The sequence below is a fragment of the Pelobates fuscus genome, chromosome 1, assembly GCF_036172605.1.
Source record: "Pelobates fuscus isolate aPelFus1 chromosome 1, aPelFus1.pri, whole genome shotgun sequence".
NCBI classification, from domain to species: Eukaryota; Metazoa; Chordata; class Amphibia; order Anura; family Pelobatidae; genus Pelobates; species Pelobates fuscus.
The window spans coordinates 497701186-497725634 of NC_086317.1; the positions used below are offsets into that span (position 1 = coordinate 497701186).

At 47.0% G+C, this 24449-nt stretch overlaps 1 protein-coding gene across 1 annotated transcript in view; it reads left to right on the plus strand.

Annotated features, from left to right (window-relative positions):
- LOC134573608 (transient receptor potential cation channel subfamily M member 2-like) overlaps window positions 1-24449 on the plus strand; it is a 447574-nt gene that overhangs the window by 203477 nt on the left and 219648 nt on the right. Inside the window, exons 16-17 of the mRNA XM_063433396.1 lie at window positions 15457-15569; window positions 15656-15781. Of these exons, the coding sequence (XP_063289466.1) occupies window positions 15457-15569; window positions 15656-15781 (239 nt within the window). The remainder of the gene's footprint in view (window positions 1-15456; window positions 15570-15655; window positions 15782-24449) is intronic.

Consider the following 24449-nt stretch of genomic DNA (forward strand, 5'->3'; position numbering starts at 1 on the left):
TAGTAATTCTATCACAGACAGAGGGGAGGATTTTGATGGAATGAATGGGAGTGTTTAACAGTATTATATGTGTTTGATTGGCTGTTCTACAAAACCAGGTGGGTGGTAACATTGTGTAAAAATGTGAATATAAGAAACAATAAAACCACAGCTCTGTGAGTTCGCGTTTTACCCTCAACATAGAGCCTCGTCTCATAGGTGGGGGGAAGGCTGCATATACACTGGGGACTGCTATACACTGTTGTGGCAGAACCAGCCTAACCACTGGGCACTGGAGAAGACTGATTGCCAGCCTCCTGCCCTGTGACTATGGACCCTCTCATCAGCCCATGCTAGACTTAACCCCCATGGCGATTTGACTGTGTTTGGGGAATCTGAGCGCTTTTTGGATATGAACAAACTGTTATGAACAGGAGAGCGCAATCTTGAAAAGTAAATATAAATATAAATATAAAAATGAAAAGGTTATTATGCTAATAATATATTACCAAGCAGCTGGACACAAAGCAAAATTCCTTACAAATCTTACCCTAAATATCGTTTGAAAAATAAATAAAGTGTCAGCGCTACATACGATAGCCTTGCAATAAGGCAATCTATAAAAAATGTGTAACAAATCAAACTTGTCTCTGTAAATTGGTGGTATATATATATATATATATATATCAACACCTGTATCCCGCAGTAAGTTAGATTGTACACACAGAATAAAAAACTTGCTTAAGAGTCCATAAAGTTCTACAAGGGAGTCTTGAAGGGGTTAATCTTGTATTGCCGTAGGAGATGTAACATCAACGGATACACTGTAGCTTTTTCCGTAAATAGTACCTTAAAGGATACAAAAAAGGCTTGCAAAGTGTAAAACTGCTTTAATAATGAAGAAGATACCCTTCCCCCCAAATAGGAACCCTTACATTAGCAAGTGGTGATACTTGTCTCCAAGATATCACAAACACACATTGTAAAGTCAGAGGCTGAACAGCCGTTTACCGTCCACTGCTCTCAGCAATCCAAAACTCCCGCCCGATCTCAGCGCTGATACGGTGGGGTATAGCATGCAGAATGGGAACGTCAGCGTATAATCAATTCCAAGCCGTTTGCGGTCATCAGACCTCTGTATCCGATAGCACTTCAACGCGTTTCGCCCGCTCTGCCGGGCTTTTTCAAGATAGTGTATCGGCTATACGGAGCGTTCTTAAATACGTTCCTATCTGATTAATCCGTAATAGACCGCTGGTGGTCTCATAACCTTAACACATAAAACGCAGGAAATAAAATAAATGGAATTCTATCCTTCTCAGTGTGTCTTGTCAATCAATCATAAAATACATCACATAAAGGTATCCAATATATAAAATAACGTTATTGTACATAAAATGTATTAATACAGCAAAAACTAAAATTCATTACAAATCAGGAGGTAGGTGCAGGGCCGGATTAAGAGCACACTGGGCCTGGTGCTGACAATTATGATGGGCCTAATTACGGAATCTTATTGACCAAAAACACTAAAACAGTCCTACCTCCCAAGCGTCATGTATCTGATGGAGATGGTGCTGTAGGGAAACTCATAGGATGCAGCTATAAGAAAACATTCTCTATGCTAATCTCTCTAATTTATGCTTTCATCTTTCAAGTAAATCCATACCCCTAACAGCAGTGAAGCAGGAAGTCAATGGGCAGGGTAAAAAGTTGGGCCACTGCTGCGAATCACGTGACCAGACCTGCCAAAAGGGGAGAACATGCCCAAAAAGGGGGCATGTCTGTCCAAAGAATTTGAAGGACAGCCTGGCATGAATGCATGTCAGGCTGCCCACCAATCCTGCAGGGTGTCCAATTAAGGGCATATTATGCAGGCAGCACCCTGAGCTTGACATAAATGCATCTAATGATGCGCTCACTCCATGCTTTCTAAGGACTGTCCCCTAGCACTCACTGGTCCACTTGTCTCCTTACCTTCTTACTAGCAGGCAGAAGTTCCTGGTATATAGTCTGAGACAGAGAAAAGGTGTATGTAGTGAGTGTAGAAGAAAGGGGACATGCCACAGTGTTAGAGAGACCAACGTCTGCATTACCTAAACTAATTTTATTGTCAGCCAGTCCACATAAGTTTTGTTCACATACATCCCTCTTAAGCTTCCAAAACTTAAAGGGACACTATAGTCACCAGAACAACTACAGCTTATTGTATTTGTTCTGGTAAGTAGAATCATTCCATTCAGGCCTTTTGCAGTAAACATTGTCTTTTCAGAGAAAATAACTCCACTGGCCACTCCTTAGATGGCTGCTAGAGGTGCTTCCTGGGGCAGCACTGCCATTCAGTGTCTCCACCCTCTGCATGCAGACACTGAACTTTCCTCATAGAGATGCATTGATTCAATTTATCTTTATGAGGAGATGCTGATTGGCCAGGGCTATGTTGGACTTGTGCTGGCTCTGCCCCTGATCTGCCTAGTTGACAGTCTCAGCCAATCATATGGGGAAGTATTGTAATTTGCTCAGACCACCACTTCTGATGATGTCAGCAGACAGTCAGTTCAGAGGCAGAGCCAGCAGCTGCAGACCTGAATATTAGTTATATTTTACTATACTTAGGGAGGCAAGAAGGGGCCAGGTGGTTTTAACATAATCGGGTCAGAAATACATGATTGTGTTCCTGACCCTATAGTGCTTCTTTAAGCAAGAGTATGTGAAGAGTAGTTAGGGTTGCCACCTTTCTTGGAAAAAAAATACCAGCCTTAATCATTTGTATAATCACAAGGAGTGACATCAGAGAAAATTCTGTAAAATCACCAACAAACTACTCACAGTTTGATTCTGCTGTATAGATGGATTGCTCCCAGTGTCTCAGTCTCGCAAGTCACCCAGTGTCTCAGTGTCCCTATGCATTACAGTGTCAGTGTCCCCATGTCGCCCAGTCCCCTAGTCTCTCAGTGTCCCTATGTGTCCCAATGTCTCAGTGTGTCCCCATGTCACTAGGATACTGGGGGACACAGTGAGACATGGGGACACTGAGAGACATGGGGACACTGAGAGACCCGGGGACACAGAGACCCGGGGACACAGAGACCCGGGGACACAGAGACATGGGGACACAGAGACATGGGGACACAGAGACATGGGGACACAGAGACATGGGGACACAGACACTGGGAGACATGGGGACACTGAAACATTTGGGGACACTAAGACACTAGGGACACAGAGACATGGGAACACAGACACAGGGAGACTAGGGGACACTGGGAGACTAGGGGACACTGGGGACACTGGCTGGAAAACAGACACATGGGGACAATGGGACATATAGGGACACTGGGAGACATGGTGACACTAGGCACACTGAGACACTAGGAACACAGACACTGGGAGACTTGGGGATGCAGACACTAGCGACACTGGATGTGGGACACTGGGAGAAATGGGGACATAGTGTCTCCGTGTCCCAATGTCTCAGTGTCTCCTAATGTCCCTATGTCTCACAGCGTCCCCATGTGTCTCAGCATCCCCATGTGTCCCAGTGTCCCCTAGTGTCTCAGTGTCCCCATGTGTCCCTGCTGCCTTTCCCCCTATCCCTCACTTACCTGAGCTGTAGAGCTGCTGTCTGAACTCTGTGCTGTGTTGCTGCTCCCCCACAGATCAGTAAGTAGTAGAGAGAGGCAGGGATATTCTGTAACTTCCTATCCCTGCCTCTACCCACACACAGTGACCCCTACTGGCCGGTGCTGGTATTGCAGAGTAATCTCCATTTATTCGGAGAAAAATACCTGCATTTGTATTGCCGGTATTGCTGCAATACCGGCATGGCCCGGCAGCCTCAAATATTGGCTGTGCCAGTAAAATACCAGTCAGGTGGCAAACCTAAGAGTAGTGTGTAAAAAAAAAAAAAAAAAAAAAAATTTTTTTTTTTTTTTTTTTTTAAATGGGCCTATTCCATGGGCCTGGGCCTGGAGCTGCAGCTCCATCAGCCCCTATGTTAATCCGGCCCTGGGTAGGTGAAATACTTAATATATACATTATGCACAACTCCTTATTTTAACCCCTAAACCTCCATCATTCATACCTACTAATGGAGAAAGCATAATAACAAGTAAAAGAGATGAAAAATTGAGAAATTACCCAAGGAAGAAATATATAATTAATAAAATTGGTAAAAAAAATGATACAGTAAATGTGTACATAAGGGTAAATTGCCCATATTAACCCTTTAGAGATATTCATGATGCCAAAATAAAGAACATTTGTTGCACATGTAGTAATCATGTATCTTGTATTGTTTACCTAAGTGTGGGTGTGTGAAATGTTCCCCCCTGATTATGCTATTACAATGTATGCATCCAAGGTAAGGGAAAAACATTTTGGTTTCTTACTACTTTCGATATCTGATTGGACCAATACATTTCTAAGATTCTGAGCTCTTTGAATAGTGGGGGGATTTCTAAGAATCTGAGCTCTTTGGTAGGAGAATAGTGGGGGGATTTTAAATTCTTTAGGTAAATTTACATCACCTACAAAAATGTTCCAATATTTCATTATAATTTTCTTGATATCTTTGCTATATGGAGTGTAGGGAGATATAAAAGGGATTCTCTCCGAATAATCACTTTCTCTGGTTGAATTAAGTGCATTTTCTCTGTCTAAGCTCTGTACTCTTTCCTTGTGTTTTTCTACTAGCTCTAGTGGCTAACCCCTAATTACAAATTTACTGCACATTAAGTCTAGTCCTGATTGGACCCGATTCTGTTGTGAACCTATCCTCCTCACTCTTAGAAGCTGGCTATAAGGAAGACCATCCTTTAGATGTTGTGGTGATAGCGGGTGTACGCTAGAAGATTGTTCCTATCCGTCGGTTTGGTGTAGATGTGTCAGGATCGGGACAGGAATCCAACACGCAGAGTACGAACAGGAGAGATGTACGTATACCGGACCTTAGAATGGCCGGACTAACGTAAGGAGAGAGCAGAGAATAGTCAGAGACAAGCCGGGGTCGAGGGAACGAGAGAACAGGTAAGCGAGAGACAAGCCGAGGTCAAAGGACACGAGAGGTAAACAGGAACGATAGTACAAGCCGAGTCAAAACCAAATAGAACAATAAACATAAGAGCACTGAGGAACCAGACAAGCTAGAACCACGACAGGGCAATGAACCATTACACACATCCCTCTTTTATACCCCGGTTCTTTAATTGATGACTCCGCCCTTGCCGAGCCCTGATTGGTTGTTCCGAACTAGATTGACAGGTCGGGATGTGATTGCCGTCATGACGTCGACTCCTGAGCGTCGTGTCATAAAAGGAAGCGGGACTCTCGCGGCCGGCGTGGGAATGACTATGAGAGCTGTGAGGATTGGATGAATCAGCCCCGCTGAGAGAACGGCCATCGGGAAGTCTAACCTCCTCCGAGGTAGAGACTTCAGGTACCCTGACAGTACCCCCCCCCCCCCCCCCCCCTCAGAAACGCTCACCGGGCGGAAGGAACCGGGGCAAGACGGAAAGCGAGCATGAAAAGCCCTGAGAAGGCGAGGAGCATGCACATCCTCCTGGACCACCCAAGACCTCTCCTCAGGACCATATCCTTTCCAGTCAACAAGATATTGCACCTTCCCCCGAGAAATCCGAGAATCGAGGATGGAATTGATCTCATACTCCTCCTGACCCTCAACCTGGACAGAACGAGGGGAAGGCACAGTGGAGGAAAACCTGTTACATACCAAAGGCTTCAATAAAGAAACATGAAAGGAGTTCGGGATGCGTAAAGCAGGCGGAAGAGCTAGACGATATGCAACAGGATTTATCCGAGACAGAACCCTGTAAGGGCCTATGTAACGAGGAGCAAATTTCATGGAAGGAACTTTCAAGCGGATGTTTCTGGTACTCAACCATACCCTATCACCCGGAGAGAATACAGGAGCCACCCTTCTGCGTTTGTCAGCGTGTCGTTTGGACACCATGGAATTATGAATAAGGATTTGTCGAGTCTGATCCCACAACTTCCTCAGATTGGCAACATGAATATCAACCGACGGTATCCCCTGGGAGGGGGAGGCCGACGGAAGAACGGAAGGATGAAAGCCATAATTCATGAAAAAGTGGCTAGAACGAGTAGAATCGCAAACACTGTTGTTGTGCGCAAACTCCGCCCAAGGAATCAGACCGACCCAATCGTCCTGGTGTTCAGAAACAAAACAGCGCAAGAACTGTTCAACCTTTTGGTTGGTGCGTTCGGCAGCCCCATTGGACTGGGGATGATAGGCAGAGGAAAAATTTAATTTGATACCAAGCTGGGAACAGAAGGATCTCCAAAACCGGGAAACAAATTGGGAACCTCTATCAGAAACGATTTCAGAAGGAATCCCATGTAAACGAAAAATCTCCCTCGCGAAAATTTCAGCCAATTCGGGAGAAGAGGGCAATTTGAGCAGAGGTACAAAATGAGCCATTTTGGTAAACCTGTCAATTACTGTGAGGATAACAGTATGTTTTTTAGAAACCGGTAAATCAACGATGAAGTCCATAGCCAGACAAGACCATGGTTTCACAGGAATTTCTAGGGGGTGCAAAAGCCCACATGGAAGCGTATGAGGTTGTTTAGTCCTCATACAGACATCACATGCCCCGACGAATTCCTTAAGATCCTTACGTAATGAAGGCCACCAGAAATCTTTAGAAATCAAAGAACATGACTTGCGTATGCCAGGATGTCCGGCAAATTTACTGTTATGAAAACACTGCATAAGTTCCAGTTGGAGTTTAGGAGGAACGAAGTAACGGTCCCCCGGAATAGGTCCGGGTGCCAGATGTTGTAACTTCTTGATCTCATCCAGCAACGGAGAGTGAATCTTAATGCTAGTGCTGGCAACAATATTATGCTTGGGAACTATAGAAGAAAAAACCATATCAGGCATAGTAGAAGGTTCGTGTTGGCGGGACAATGCATCGGCCTTAGAATTCTTAGAACCAGGTCTATAAGTGAGAACATAGTTGAAATGAGTAAGGAACAAAGACCAACGAGCCTGCCTGGCAGATAATTGCTTGGCTTCCCCTATATATGACAAATTCTTGTGATCCGTCAAAATAGTAACCGGGTGTAAAGTCCCTTCCAACAAATGTCTCCACTCCTTCAAAGCCAAAATTACCGCTAACAGTTCCCTGTCACCAATATCATACCTGCTCTCAGGCCCAGACAATTTCCTGGAAAAAAAACCACATGGATGCAGTGGTTTATTCAAACTTAACCTTTGGGACAGAATAGCGCCTACACCTGTCTCTGAGGCGTCTACCTCGAGTAAGAAAGGCAAGGAAGTGTCTGGATGAACTAATATCGGTGCTGAGGCAAACTGTTCCTTGAGAGTACTGAAAGCAACAAGCGCTTCTGGAGACCATGTCTTAGTATCAGCACCCTGTTTAGTCATGTTGGTAATAGGAGCGATAATAGACGAGTACCCCTTAATGAAGCGCCTATAGTAATTCGAGAAACCTATAAACCTCTGAATGGCCTTGAGTCCCTTGGGCAATGGCCATTCCAAGATAGATTGGAGTTTAACGGGGTCCATCTTAAACCCCTCTCCAGAAATAACGTAACCAAGAAAATTTACCTAAGATTGGTCAAAGCTACACTTCTCCAATTTGCAGTACAACCCATGCTGTAGAAGTTTATGCAATACCCTTCTGACTTGTTTGTGATGAATCTCAGACTCTTTAGAATGTATTAGTATATCATCCAAATAAACTATAACACATTCATGTTGAAATTCCCTAAGAACCTCATTAATCAAGTCCTGGAATACAGCAGGGGCATTGCAAAGCCCTAAGGGCATTACCGTGTACTCATAGTGACCATACCGGGTATTGAAAGCCGTTTTCCATTCATCACCCTGCTGAATTCTCACCAAGTTATAAGCTCCCCTCAGATCTAACTTGGTAAAAATCTTAGAACCTTTCAGGCGATCAAATAGCTCAGTAATTAGGGGAATCGGATAAGCATTTCTGATTGTTATTTTGTTCAAGCCCCGATAATCAATGCAAGGCCGTAGTGTGCCGTCTTTTTTATCTACAAAAAAGAAACCGGCTCCGGCTGGAGAAGAGGATCTCCTAATAAAGCCTTTGTCTAGATTCTCCTGAATGTACTCCTCTAAGACTCTAAGTTCTCCTTAGTGGATAGAGGATATACATTGCCCCTCGGGGGCATAGTACCAGGTAGGAGATTAATCTTACAATCAAAGGACCTGTGTGGGGGTAAAGTATCAGCCTTCCTCTTATCAAAGACTGCCTTTAAATCCTGGTATTGGGAAGGTATCTGTAAATCTGTGGGCTTGTTAGAGTTACTAGGCGTGTCCACTAGGCACAACGGTGAGACTTTCTGTACACAACCTTTCTGGCAACCTTGACCCCAAGAGACTATTTCACCTTGTTCCCAATCAATAGTAGGGTTATGCTTTTTAAGCCAGGGATACCCCAAAACTATAGGAACTGAAGGGGATGAGATAAGCATGAGAGAAATCTCCTCCTCGTGTAAAATACCAATGGTTAGTTTAACTGGTAAAGTTTCACGAGAAATAACTGGATCTAATAACGGTCTACCATCTATGGCCTCAACGGCCAAGGGAGTCTCCTTTAACTGAGATGGGATAGAATGTTTCTTGACAAAGGTTTGATCAATAAAGCTTTCAGCTGCTCCGGAATCTATTAATGCCATAGCTTTAAGTACTCCCTTTTCCCAAGTTAAAGAAACCTGTAATAGTAGCCTATGATCCCTGTAATCATAAGTAGAGGACAAAATAGAAACACCCAAGGCCTGTCCTCTGGAGAAACTTAGGTGCGAGCGTTTCCCGGACGGTTAGGGCAATTAAGGCGTAGGTGGCCTCCTACTCCACAATACATACACCGACCCTCCCTTTTCCTATATTGTCTTTCATTCTCTGAAAGGTGAGTGTTACCAATCTGCATAGGTTCTGGGAGAGCTAGAATAGTAGATTCAGAATTCTGAAATGCGGGAGTTAGTCTTAAGGAAGATCTATAACCATTATCACGAGTGTTCTGCCTCTGTCTCATGCGTTCATCTATACGAGAAATAAATGAAATTAATTCCTCTAAATTTTCAGGAAGATCCCTTGTGGCAACCTCGTCTAAGATCGCATCTGACAATCCGTTCAGAAATACGTCCATATAGGCTTGTTCATTCCACTTGACCTCTGCCGCCAAGGATCTGAACTCTAGCGCATAATCCACAAGGGTTAGACTATGCTGTCTAAGACGTAATAGTAATCTAGCAGCACTGGCCTTTCTCCCTGGGGGATCAAAAGTCCTCCTAACAGTAGTAATTAAAGCATTATAGTTATAGACTACTGGATTATCATTCTCCCACAGAGGGTTAGCCCATCTAAGAGCTTTGTCAATGAGTAGCAATATTATGAATCCAACCTTCGCCCTGTCTGTAGGGTAGGCGCGGGGTTGTAATTCAAAATGAATTCCTATCTGGTTTAGGAAACCACGACAGGTATCCGGAGAACCGCCATACCGTAAAGGGGAAGTAACACGGGAAGAAGTTCCCCCTGTGGCTACCTCTAGGCCTGTGTTAGCAAGAGAGATAGATGGAGTACGCATCTCCTCTGCTTGATTACTTGGATGGGATAGTAATGCTTGCAGTGCTAGAGCCATTTGGTCCATTCTATGGTCCATGGCTTCAAACCTCGAGTCAGGCGAACCAAGCTGAGCGTTTGTACCTGCAGGATCCATGGCCCTGTCGTAATGTCAGGATCGGGACAGGGATCCAACACGCAGAGTACGAACAGGAGAGATGTACGTATACCGGACCTTAGAATGGCCAGACTAACGTAAGGAGAGAGCAGAGAATAGTCAGACAAGCCGGGGTCGAGGGAACGAGAGAACAGGTAAGCGAGAGACAAGCCGAGGTCAAAGGACACGAGAGGTAAACAGGAACGATAGTACAAGCCGAGTCAAAACCAAATAGAACAATAAACATAAGAGCACTGAGGAACCAGACAAGCTAGAACCACGACAGGGCAATGAACCATTACACACATCCCTCTTTTATACCCCGGTTCTTTAATTGATAACTCCGCCCTTGCCGAGCCCTGATTGGTTGTTCCGAACTAGATTGACAGGTCGGGATGTGATTGCCGTCACGACGTCGACTCCTGAGCGTCGTGTCATAAAAGGAAGCGGGACTCTCGCGGCCGGCGTGGGAATGACTATGAGAGCTGTGAGGATTGGATGAATCAGCCCCGCTGAGAGAACGGCCGTCGGGAAGTCTAACCTCCTCCGAGGTAGAGACTTCAGGTACCCTGAGAAGATGTCTGTATGCAATTTATGTTGAGTCAAGTATACCTGTTGTAACGGAGCTCCCGGTACTCCGACCTAGTACCCTCCGTTGATGGACGCTTCCTAGCTTGCGCCGAGGACCACGAGCACTGCACCGGATACCACAACCACTGCAGACTCTGCAACCGCCGTAGCTTGACTGGAGTCTCGCCGTCTTCCTTCCACCCTGGAGCAGCTTCTGTCCTCCAGGACCGTGTGGGAAAGACCTCTTCCTTCCACCCTGTATGAACCTCCAGCATCCAGGACTGTGTGGGGAAGACCTCTCCTCCAAGGAGAGCATAACAGGAACAGCTCTTAAAAGAGCTAAGTGATTAAGGCTCAAGGGAGTATGCAGAGCATAGCAATCCCCAGTGTGAGTATAGCTGCCCCCTCCAATCACGATACAAAACTACGTGTTGAGGGTCAAGAAGAGCTGACTAAAACTTTATTTTAATTGGGACTAGGCCATATGGTCATTACATTAACATTGCTGTGAAAAGTCAATAAAATTACAAACAGTCAGATCATAGCAGGTAACATACAGTGACTTATTATAACATAATTACATATTTATAAATGGGTGGGGAGAGAATAATTAACAGAAAATATCTCACGTGCCTGCAGAGTTAGCAATATGCAAATCTACCCGAATATGCAAATGAACCAGTCTTGCTATTCAGGTAGTGCATATTGGCATATTGTGGTTGCTACCAACAGAGGGCACTAGACAAGCTCCATAGTCAAATCCACCTAGTTGGTAGCTGTAACGGAACCGCTGGACCCCGACCGGGTACCTTCCGTTGATGGATGCTCCTAGTGCTTTCCTAGGACTCCAAGCACTCTGCCCGACACCATAACCACTGCAGACCCCACGAACCGCCGCAGCTTGGTTGGGGTCTCGCCGTCTCCACCCACCCTGGACCCAAGACCAGGATCCAGCTTCCAGTAGGTCAACCTCTCCGAATTCCAGAACGCAGGAACAGGAACAAGCTCTTAGCAGAGCTTAGTGCTTGTACCCTGGGGAGTATAGTGATTATAGCAATCCCCAGAGTGTAGTTCTCCAATCCCCCAAACATGAGCCGAATCTTCATGAAAGTACAAGATGATCTGCTAAAAGTCTTTAACAGGCAATACCTTCCAGGAACCATAGTCTTAAAGGGGCATTGTTCACCAAAGTCACAATTTGCCCACAGACGGTTCTTAAAGGGCCAGCAGCAGCACAATATAAATCCATTAGCCCAAATAATGTTTGAAAAGGGCCATATAACCTAGGGCCATAGTCATGAGGCAGGAGGCTGGCAATCAGGCTCCTCCAACAGCCAGGGGCAAAGGGCAGCTTGTCACCTAAAAATCCAGTTACAAAAGGCATTTCGTCACACATCTCCCCTTTGGGGGGAGACTAACCAGGTACCTGACCTGTCGGTCAGTGCCTGAGTTAGTCGATAAACCCACCCACAGTGAACAAGTACAGGAGTAGCCCACCCACAACACACATTTACTGCACCTGGTGGTTCCTCTGGTGCTACTGGGCAACACTCTGTGGGGACTTGTGGCACAGAGGCCAACTGCGCTCTGCCCCGATGCCAGCGCTTCTGCTGGGGTAGCCTGGACGCAACTTGGTTGGGGAGGGGAGACATTGCTTACCTCCTCCACCCTGTAATTCTTGTGAGGGTAGTTGGGGATCTGGATAGGCCGTCCAGCATCCCTGTAAGTCGGGTGCAGAGACTACGGTCCCATCTGCACCGTCTGGTGGGGTAGGGTCTCCCCTTGGTAGGGTAGGGTACACTGCCACTGGGGAGAGAGACCAGTTGTCTCTGCTCCTGATACAACACACTGCCGCTGGGGAGTCAGACCGACTGTCTCTACTCCTGGTAACGCTGCCTGGTGCAGGGTGGTGGGAGCAACCATTTCCACTCCCAGTGATGATGGTTGCTGCAGGGACGAGGGGCCGACAATCTCCTCTCCCTGGGATGCTGGCTGCCACTGGGGAGAGAGACCGGTTGTCTCTTCTCCCTTGTCAACACACTGCCGCTGGGGAGTCAGACCGACTGTCTCGACTCCCAGTGATGATGGTTGCTGCAGGGACGAGGGACCGACAATCTCCTCTCCCTGGGATGCTGGCTGTGGTTGGGGAGAGAGACCAGTTTGTCTCTTCTACCTTGACAACACCCTGCCGCTGGGGAGTCAGACCGACTGTCTCGACTCCCAGTGATGATGGTTGCTGCAGGGACGAGGGACCGACAATCTCCTCTCCCTGGGATGCTGGCTGCCGCTGGGGAGGTTGGGGCCGAATTGAGCTAAGGAAGCGTTGGTAGTCCTGCTCCAATGCCCACTCCAGAGTAACTTGGTAACTGAGGTCTCGTCCCAACTCAACAGCTGAAGGAAAAGGCAGCATCTTTTTCCAGTACCGATAAATAGCCCAGAACCACGACACCTCTGGACTCCCAAAGTCATAGTCTTCCTTCATGGCCTTTAGCAACAGGCCGGTGCCATAGTATCCCTCCCCCTCTAGCTGGACCTCCTCTGTCATGGAAGTGTTTTGCTGGACTGCGTACCACCACAGCGCCCGGTACGAGTCATCCCGTATCATCTCTCTCTGATCTAGGAACTCAAGGTACCTTACCCACTCCAAGGGTTGTTCTCCCAGGATTCCCATCTGCTGAGCCACTTGTTCCTGCCAGCGCTGTGCTTTATTTGGAAGCTTCTTTCTCCGCCGACGCTGTGCGAACTCCAGGGACTCCTGCCAGAGCTCTTGCATTATAATCTCTCTATAACTCAGTTCTACCTTGTCTGAGACAGGACCATACTCTTCCAGTGTGCATTGCAATCTCCACTGGAACTCCTCCACGAATGGATTTGCTGCGTAGGGACTCCCATACTCCATGCTGCTGTGAACAGGGGCGCTGTACGAATACTAGCGTTGCCCTCAATTTGTAACTCCAAACGTTACCAGTGTCTCCGAGCTGCTTCTCCTCGCACTAGGATGCTATCCCACCCCGCCACCACTGTAACGGAACCGCTGGCACCCCGACCGGGTACCCTCCGTTGATGGATGCTCCTAGTGCTTTCCGAGGACTCCAAGCACTTCGCCAGACACCATAACCACTGTAGACTCCCACAAACCGCCGCAGCTTGGTTGGGGTCTCGCCGTCTCCACCCACTCTGGACCCAAGACCAGGGTCTAGCTTCCAGTAGGTCAACCTCTCCGAATTCCAGAGAGCAGGAACAGGAACAAGCTCTTAGCAGAGCTTAGTGATTATACCCTGGGGAGTATAGTGATTATAGCAATCCCCAGAGTGTAGTTCTACAATCCCCCAAACATGAGCTGAAACTTCATGAAGGTCCAAATGATATCATCTTTAATGGAAGTCACAACAACAGGTATTCAAGCTACAGGTTTTTTTTTATGTCTGCTTCCATGCAGGGGAGGGACACACACGTTATCTACAGTAGCCAATAAAACAGAGGTTACAGCCCACACAAAATCCTCCCCTCTGCCTGTGATTCAATTATCTTATACAATAGAAAATGCAATTATCGCAGGCAGGAAAAATACAGTTTTTACAGCATATTCATACCTTCTAAAATATACATCACATTCACATAAATATATATTCACAATCAATCCATTCAGAGGAACAACATATCAAAAAATGGATGGCATGAATCAGACCAGGGGTTCAAAAGTTAGTAAAGTATCTTTTGGGGCCTGGCTGGCAGCATGGCTATCTGGCCCAAACCGGTTTTACAGAGCCCTCTATCCTGGAGACAATGGGAAAATAATCCAATTATATCCAGGGATAGAGGCAGACTCCATTGAGCACATGTTACTAGTAAAACACAAAAAGATACAAAAATACATAACTCCTATCATACTGAACAGAACCCCCACACTCAACCCATCCCCAGATGGCTTGGATCTGAGCGCTCAATATATCCGAACAGCGCTCAGATGCCATAAACACAGTAAAATCGCCATGGGGTTAAGTTTAGCATGGGCTGATAACAGGGCCATAGTCTTAAAAGGGCATACACAGTCCAATAGAATTCCATATACTGATTAAAGGGCCAGTAGCAGCATAATAAAATACAGTATGCCCAAATAATGTTTGAAAAGGGCCATAGTCATGAGGCAGGAGGCCGGCAATCAGGCTCCTCCAACAGCCAGGGGCAAAGGGCAGCTTGTCACCTAAAAATCCAGTGACAAAAGGCGTTTCGTCACAGTAGCAAACCTCAGCAGTACAGGAGAGCAGGCAATACATTTCACAGTAAACACACACACTATAAACAATTGAATAAAACATAAGAGAAATAAATAAACCTACATTAATAGTCTGTATAAAGGTAGAATAGGGGCTTTAAAGCCAAATACATGGTAGGAGACTGGCCAACAGGCTTCTCCATAACCCAGGAAAGCAGGGCAATTGGTCACTAGAAAAACCAGTTACAAAAGGCAGTTTGTAACACTGTGTGTCTAGGAATGGGACCTTGTGTCTGTCACATGACATGATAAATTTGATGTTGGAGTCCAGCTGGTTGGAGTTCAGCTGGTTGAAGAATATGTCCAGTTGGGCTCTCGTGCCTCCCCAACATACGAATATATCATCTATAAACCTTTTCCATGTGAGGAATTTCTTATACAATGGAGTGGTATGTACATAGAGTTCTTCCAGACTGTTCATGTATAAATTAGCATATGTTGGGGCGACATTTGAGCCCATGACCATTCCTCTTATCTGTCTGTAATATTTGTCCTCAAAGAGAAAATAATTCTCAGTGAGAACAAATTGTAGTAGATCCAGTATATATTTCTTGGTGTCTATATATTGTGTTAGATCATTGTTATGATCCAAAGTCCATTCCACCGCTCTCAGTCCACCTACATGATCTAAAGGGAGGATAGAACACTGGAATAATTGGGTGTTTTCTGTTCATATATCTATATATCTATACTCTCCCTCAGAGATTATACCCTTGTCCTTGAACCATTTTAGTACAGTTTGGTAACTACCTCTGCGTCTGGTCTTCTCCAGCAGGGGAAGTCAATGTCACTTTGGAGCAATGCTGAGCAAAGACTCTCCATGCTCGCAGGCATCTCGTTTGGTGCCAGTCTTCATGTGTTTTTATCTCTCCGCAGGCATTCCTCACAAAGACGTGGTGGGGGAAGCTGTCTGTGGATAACGGGTTTCTACAGATTATCATGTGTATGCTGCTCTTCCCACTCATATACAGTGGCCTCATCACCTACAGGTCTGTCTCCCATTTAATTGGTGCAATCAGTGAGTTTTCAAAAATCCAAACCTTGCGATTCATGCTAAATTTATCTTTTATTATAGAATGGAAGAAAGGAGTCAACACTCATTGTTTAAAGATAACATTAATGAACCCAATCGACAAATGAAACACAACTTTAAACTTGAGTACCCAACACATAGACCAACTAAAAAACCCCGGGGAATAAGGTAAGTACGCATCATGAGCACCATGAAGGACTCCTCTATGTCATCACTCCCATCACTATAATACAGCACTCCAACAAAACTGCTGTAGTCAACACCTCTCTCCCATCACTATAATCCAGCACTCCAATGAAACTGCTGTAATCAACACCTCACTCCCATCACTATAACCCAGGACTCCATCACAAATGCCGTAATTAAACACCTCACTCCCAACACTATAATCCAACATTTCAATGCAAGTGACATAATCCAACACCTATCACCCTTATCACTATAATCCAGCAATTAAACACAAACACTGTAATCCAACTCCTCTTAATGAAGTGCTGAATCTGGTTCTTCCCTTATTCTCTCCAGCAGTAGATTGCTGAATTATGCACTGAGATTAGGTCCATGCAGACAGATTGCTGAATTATGCACTGAGATTAGGTCCATGCAGACAGATTGCTGAATTATGCACTGAGATTAGGTCCATGCAGACAGATTGCTGAATTATGCACTGAGATTAGGTCCATGTAGTCAGATTGCTGCATTGTGGAGTAAGATTAGGTCCATTCAGTCAGATTGTTGTATTGCGGAGTGAGATTACAACAATCTGATACACATACACTTAAAGGACCACTATAGGCACTCAGACCACTTCAGCTCAATTAAGTGGTCTGGGTACCAGGTCCATCTAGTTTTAACCCTGCAGCTGAAAACACTGAGTGTTTCACTGAGGGTTAATCCAGCCTCTAGTAGCTGTCTCACTGACAGTCGCTAGAGGCGCTTCCGCACATCTCACTGTGAAAATCACAGTGAGAAGACGCTGCACGTCCAGAGGAAAGCATTGAGTAATGCTTTCCTATGGGCGGTTTGAATGCGCGCGCGGCTCTTGCCGTGCATGGGCCTTCGGAGCTGAGAGGCGGATCGGGGCAGAGAGATCCCCAGCACCAAGGGAGCCCGGCGCTGGAGAAAGGTAAGTGCTGAAGGGGTTTTAACCACATACACTCTCACGAACAGATGTATACACACTAGATAACAGACACACACATTTACTGACAGACACACACTCACTAACAGACACCAAACAGACTCACTAACAGACACACACAAACTAACACACTCAGTAACAGACACAGACACACACACACACTCTACCACACATACACACTCACATTTTTTTTTCATTTAATCCCCCAGTCTCCCTACCTTTGGGAGTGCTGAGGGGATTCCCTGGGGTCCAGTGGGGCTGCCCAGCGGCCGGTCCTGCAGGAGTAGAGGGAGCACTGAGCGCTTTCTGCCCAGTGCGCCGCTTACTGATGCCGGAGCCGGAATGACGTCATATTCCGGCTCCAGCATCACTGCGGTGCGAGCGAGGGAGCTGGGAAGAGAGTGCGCAGGGCATGTAATGCCAGTGCCAGCCATGGGGGGCCCTGATGTGGCCAGGTCCTGGGCCACCCAGGAGAAGAGGCTGGAAAAATGTGGCCACACTGGCATACATACTGGGTCGCAGGGCGTCCGGACCCCTGCCGCGGTATATACGCCAGTGGGCCACATCTGGATTTCCCTTTAAACTTAAGTGAAAAAGAAGTAGCAAGAGAGGTGAGAACAGACAACAGCTCAATTAGCATGCCCTTTGGTTGGTCCCCGCTCAGATCTCAAGCTGGTTTTAGCTCATCTTGTGCCATTACAGAGAGAACATATCTGAAGCATATCAGACTGGTCCCACCCGTATAGGCAGCCCAGATCCAAAATGGCAGCAAGTTCCCTCTGCACGAGAGATACCCAACGCCAGATGGGTGGGACCAGTCTGATATGCTTCAGATATGTTCTTTCTGTAATAGCACAAGTTGTACTAAAACCAGCTTGAGATCTGAGTGGGGACCCACCGAAGGGCAGGCTAATTGAGCTGTTGTCTGTTCTCACCTCTCTTGCTACTTGTTTTTCTCTCCTTACGTTTAAAGGGCATTCCAGACGTGAACCCCTTGATCACGATGCCTAGAGGAATATTGGCTATACCTCAATGATGACACCTTACAAGGCTGAAACGATCATCTGGCTGTAACAGACCCCCTGTTTGGCATTGGATCTGCAATCTATGTTGTGTTAGCCACCTACCATGTTGCCTGGGAACCTCTACCTTTTGTTTTATTGCCATCATCCAACTTACCTTGCACCTAAAGACAAAATCTGTTCCTGGCCCTTTAAATACTTTGGAGCAGTGTTACAACTTTTAAACTGGCACTTCGAATGCAGGCGAAGTGCCGATGTCGTCGAAATGCCGAAGTCCTAAAAGTGGCTGCCATTTCGGGACTTTACACGTGTTCACGGCCATCTTAATTCCCGAACAGCTGTGTTTTGCCGTCGAGTGTCTGGAACTAAAATCGGACACTCGTAGGCGAACACCGCTGAGACCTCCATAACAATGGGAATTCGTGCCAAAACTACCGAACACCATGCCGTTCAGTAGATAGACTATATCACATACAGGGATTCTAACGACCATCAGAAAACCCACGGATGGCAAGATTTTCTTGCCTTTTCACCGCACGAACGAGGACCGACCGCAAGGCCAAAACTTATGGAACTATTTTCGGCCAGTGTGCCTGTGCGGTCGGTCAAAACTGTAAAGCCCCATAACTCCCAAACCCCATATCCGAATGGGATGATTTTTAAACATGTTTGTGACGAGAGCAATCTCGCCACATTGCATTGGAGAAGCCTGGTTGACCTCCTGCTGCCTTTGGACTATGGCCCTGGGAGATTGGGCCCTTTAAAAAACGTATTCGGCCCTAGCAGAGTGCATGTCACTCATTCTGGCCCTTTAAATAAAGTGGGGTAATTCGGTACTTGCCCTGTGTGAGCGGTGATACCCCAGATAGCTATGCCATGGAGCCCATTCATATAATGAAAGACTTTAGCTCCATGGCAATTGAACTGTATGTGTGTGGTCTGAGCACCATTCAATAATATGCGCTCAGACCTAAGCTATCTGGGGATATGTTGCATGTCTTTATTTTATGTAGTAAATGTAACCGTGTGTATTTTATTTTATTTTAAGTCTTTTTGCAACCATGTGCTCAATGGAGTCTGCCTCTATCCCCTGGTCTGATTCATGCCTTTTTTTTTTAATATGTTGTTCCCCTGAATGGATTGATTGTGAATATGTAATTTTTATGTGAATGTGATGTATGGTTTTAGAGTTATGAAAGTTGGGTTTGAAAGTATGTTTAACTGTATGTATAATTGGGTTTCCTCTCAGGATAAGGGGAGGGATTATGTGGGATGTAACTGATATGTGATTGGTTGTTTTATACCTCCCTGTGGGCGGTCCTGTATTTGAAAAGACTGTAATACAAAACCAGGCTGGGTGTGCCAGCACCTGAGACCACTGCTTGACCCTCAACATGGAGCCTTGTCTCGTTCTTGGGGGGGGATTCACTGTATGCTGTTGGAGACTGATTGCCAGGAGTGTAAGCTGATGTATGCTTTTCCTGTTCGTCTGCTAGCAGCTATTCGTGAGGTTCCAGTTTGGAGTGCTATTTTGTATCCAGTTCGGGAGTTTGGTTTTCTGCAGTAGCTGTGCCTGTCTCTCAGAAAGGGGCATGTCACCCCACCTCCCGGTAAGCGAAGAGGAGGTGGGGCAGGAATCGCTCCCAGTCCCTGTGGGTCTCGGCGAAGGTTAGGAGTAGTGATGTGCCGAACTGTCCGCCGGCGAACAGTTCCCGGCAAACTTAGCATGTTCGCGTTCGCCGCGGCGGGCGGACACATGCGCAGTTCGATCCACCCCCTATTCGTCATCATTGGGCAAACTTTGACCCTGTGCCTCTCGGTCAGCAGACACATTCCAGCCAATCAGCAGCACTCCCTCCCTTCCACACCCTCCAACCTCCCTCCCAGCATCCATTTTCGATTCATTCTGAAGCTGCATGCTTAGTGAGAGGAGGGAAAGTTTAGCTGCTGCTGATTAGATAGGGAAATTGATAGCTAGGCTAGGGTATTCAGTGTCCACTACACTCCTGAAGGACTCATCTGATCTCTGCTGTAAGGACAGCACCCCAAAAAGCCCTTTTTAGGGCTATAACATCAGGCTGCTTTTTTTTTTTTTTTCCTGTGTAATGTAATTGCAGGTGCCTGCCTGCCAGCTTCTGTGTGAGGTTCACATTGGATACTGTGCCCACTTGCCCAGTGCCACCACTCATATCTGTTTTAACAATTGGTTAAGCTTTAGATTTAAAATAAATAATTAGTTTTCACTGTAATAGAAGAGCAGTTGCCTGCCTGCCAGCTTCTGTGTCAGTGTGTATCATGGTCTCTGTGGACAGGGAACAGTCTCTATTCTGCTCTGTGTCAGTGTGTATCAGGGGTTTTGAGGACAGGTGTCAATCCATATCTGCCAAGTGACCCTATGTAGGGGGAACAGTCTCTATTCTGCTCTGTGTCAGTGTGTATCAGGGATCATTAGGATAGGTGTCAATCCATATCTGCCAAGTGACCCTATGTAGGGGGAACAGTCCCTATTCTGCTCTGTGTCAGTGTGTATCAGGGATTTGACTATCTTTATTCAGATTGAAAAATTACAATTCCAGGAAAAATGTATCAAACATTTACACGAACATTTTATGCACATCATAGAAACAACGTAAACCTCTTTAAAGCCACAAACTTAAGACAAAAAATACGTACACACAATGTGTAAGGGTTTGAAAGAATATTCTGAATCCTTACACGTTTACTTTATCGTTTGTTTGATTTTTGTGAACCATATATAAACTACAAGCAGCGTGAAAACTATAAAAACTCAAGTGGCCATGCTGATCAAATTAAATAGTATGCTTTACACAGCGTATAAGGGTGATGTCACAGCACAACGGGAATCTAACAGGGGAAGAGGTGAAAGTCATCCTCCTCCTCCCACGACCCCGCCATATCTGCCAAGTGACCCTATGTAGGGGTAACAGTCTCTATTCTGCTCTGTGTCAGTGTGTATCATGGTCTCTGAGGACGGGGAACAGTCTCTATTCTGCTCTGTGTCAGTGTGTATCAGGGCAGGGCTTTGAGGACAGGTGTCAATGTTAGGTGATTTCTGCCCTTTATGGATTAAAAGCAGACTCTGCATCAACTGTGCAATTTTCCATGGGAGTTTTGCCATGGATCCCCCTCCGGCATGCCACAGTCCAGGTGTTAGTCCCCTTGAAACAACTTTTCCATCACTTTTGTGGCCAGAAAGAGTCCCTGTTGGTTTTAAAATTCGCCTGCCCATTGAAGTCAATGGCGGTTCGCGCGGTTCGCCGGTTCGCGAACATTTGAGGAAGTTCACGTTCGCCGTTCGCGAACCGAAAATTTCGGGTTCGCGACAACACTAGTTAGGAGCATTTGTTTCAATGTACCATTGAACCGTTCGCAGAGCCCATTAGTCTGGGGATGGTAAGGGGCACTGATGATAGGCTTAATGTCACAGAACTTCCAGAGGTGCTGGGTGACCTCTGCGGTAAATTGAGTACCCTGAATCGAGATGATCTCCCTGGGTAACCCCATCCGGGAGAAAATCTGCATGAGGGCCTCGACCACCGTTTCAGCGTGGATATTAGTCAGAGCCACTGCCTCTGGATATCTAGTGGCATAGTGTACAAGAGTTAAAATATATTTCTTGCCCGAAGGGCTAGGTTTCCGGAGTGGGCCTATTAAATCCACTGCTATTCTACTAAAAGGTTCTTCAATTATGGGTAGCGGGTGCAGTTTTGCCTTCCGACGGTCTCGCCTTTTCCCTACCCTCTGGCATGTATCGCAAGTACTGCAATACTTGTGAACCTCCTGGCTGATTCCTGGCCAAAAGAAACTTTGGGTCAGTCGGTACCTGGTGCGACTGACCCCTAAATGTCCAGATAGCGGAATATCGTGCGCTATCCGGAGCAACTCCGCTCGGTACCGCTGCGGCACCAATAGCTGCCTCATAACAATTGGGTCGGACCCGACTATCTGTTTGTCGGACTCTCTGTATAAGAGCTGCTTATCCCAGATAAATCTCTCGCCTTACCCCCGGGTTGGTCAGCTGCGACCTTGTCCCTATATATTTGTAAAGTAGGGTCAGTTATCTATCACCTCTGCTGCAAATTCGTTAGGGGGGCCCAGGGAACACAGTCTAAGGAAGGGGAAGGATCTCTTACCTGAACCTCCTGTAGTGTGTTGTGGTCCTGGGTGCGGGACTGTTGTCTGGTGACTACGGGATGGGCTTCCCCTGTGGTTGGGGTCTGGGGCTCAAAAGCAGAAGTGAGCCTTCCCAGAGCCTTCCCCAGCAAAACTTCCACGGGCAATTGCGGCATCAACCCCACTTCCACATTCCCTGACCCCGCTCCCCAATGTAGGTGAACCCTTTCTGTAGGTAGCCATTATACTGCTCCCCCGGCTACCCTGACGGCCACAGTCCTGCTGGTCTTGGCTTTGTCCGATACTAGGTGGCTTTTGACCAGAGTTATATTGGCTCCTGAGTCGCAGAGTCCTTGCATAGCTTTGCCCTCCAGGTATACGATTTGTCTGTGATGCTGGCGGTTATCTGCATTTGCCTGTAAGGGATCTTCTTCGTGCAGCACTTCCCACTGTTCCACAGTGGTGATTGGGTGTCGTGATCTCGTCCTGGTAATAGTGGGCTGCTGCTCTCGGTGGTGGTGGTGGTCGCGGTCGGATCCATGTGGATCGGTCTCGGAGTTGAGGACATTCTCGCTTGTAGTGTCCCCACCTCTGGCACATGTGACATTGCACAGAGCTAGGCTGGCGGAACCTCGGTTGGGCTGCGGTTGGTGGGGGTGGTAGTTGTTGGGGTGTTGCTGTTGTGTTGGTGGGGTAGCTCGACCCTCCTAGGGGTCTTACTGCGGTCTTAATGACTACAGGTTTTTGTTGCCTGCGAGCATCCAGGTAGTCCTCTGCTTTCCTAGTTGCCTCCGTGAGGGATGCAGAGTTGCGGTCCCTTACCCATTCCTGGACATCTGTTGGTACCACATCATAGAATTGTTCCAACAGCAACATTTGTAATATGTCCTCCATGGACCGTGCTTTGTTAGCCTGTACCCATCCGAGGGCCGCCTGCTGTAGTCTACAAGCCCATACTGCATGTGAATCTTTTTCTGCTTTCTTTAGTTCCCTGAACTGCCTTCGGTATGCCTCTGGTGGGATGGCATACCGAGCCAATATAATTTATTTTACCCGACTGTAGTCACGAATTTCCTTCTTGGGTACATTACGGTAAGCTTCTGCTGCTCTCCCTGTTAGTCGCCCAGCTAAAATGGGGACCCAATCTTCTGAGCTGATTTTATGCCAGGCACACAGTCTTTCAAAATCCTGGAGGAATGCATCTATATCTTCCTCTGCCTCTACATACATTTGAAATGCTTGATCAGGGCCGGCGCTACCTGTAAGGCGGACTAGGCAGCCGCCTAGGGCGCCCCTTTGGAAGGGGCGCCGCCAGGAGCGCCGGCCCCCCTCATGCTGCAGCCGCCCGAGCGCTCTGCAGAGAGCCTCAGGCGGCTGCAGCTTTGCCCGGGCTGGTGCGTCCATGAGGGCACACCGCTCGGGTGCAGCATGTGGAGAGGGGCTGACAGGAGGGCAGCGCTCAGCGCTCCCTCCTGTCACTCCCTTACTGTAGCGTGGCTGAGCCATGTATGGTCCGCAGGTACAGGGAGCATCTGTCTTCTGTACCCGGCCGGACTAACAGGAAGTGCACACTGAGTGTGCACTTCCTTTTAGTCCGACCGGGTACAGGAAATACCCTCCCTGTACCAGCGCATCATACAGCGCTCGGCCACGCTACAATAGAGGTAGGGGAGGAGGGGGGGAATAAATGGAAAGGGAGGGGGGGTGTAGATGGAAAGGGAGGGGGGAGTAGATGGAAAGGGAGGGGGGATAAATGGAAAGGGAGGGGGGTAATAAATTGACAGGGGGTAATAAATTGACAGGGAGGGAGGGGGAGTAAATTGACAGGGAGGGGAGGGGAATAAATTGAAAGGGAGGGGGGGGTAATAAATTGACAGGGAGGGAGGGGGAGTAAATTGACAGGGAGGGGAGGGGAATAAATTGAAAGGGGGGGGGAATAAATTGACTGGGAGTAGGGTGGGAATAAATTGACAGGGAGGGTGGGGGAATAAATTGAAAGGGAGGGGGGGGAATATATGGACAGGGGGGGTAAATTGACAGGCAGGGTGGGGGGAATAAATTGACAGGGAGGGTGGCGGAATAAATTGAAAGGGGGGGATAAATTGAAAGGGAGGGGAAAGAAATTGACAGGGTGGGGGGGAAGAAATTGGCGGCACTGCAGCACTTGCGTTAGTTAACATGGCAGATCATATGGGTGGGGCATTGTTATGTCATATGGTGGGGGGGGGGCAGCAAACTTTACTTTTGCCTAGGGAGGCAAAAATCCTTCCACCGGCCCTGTGCTTGATAAGGTATTTTTGGCTTACCCTCTTGTATCATGGTTACTGCCTTCTGGCGAATCACTATTGTTACGGTACCTTCTGTAATAAATGCTCCAAACCGCCGTTTAGTGGATATCCCCCGGTCACAATACTGTAGTCGGTAGCGTATGCAGTATAACTATGCGAACCGCTAGTTAGGGAATCCTCCAAACTCTCGAACGGTACCGGTACGGCTTTCTACCTTCTGAGCTCCAATCATACAAATCGCCACTTGCAAA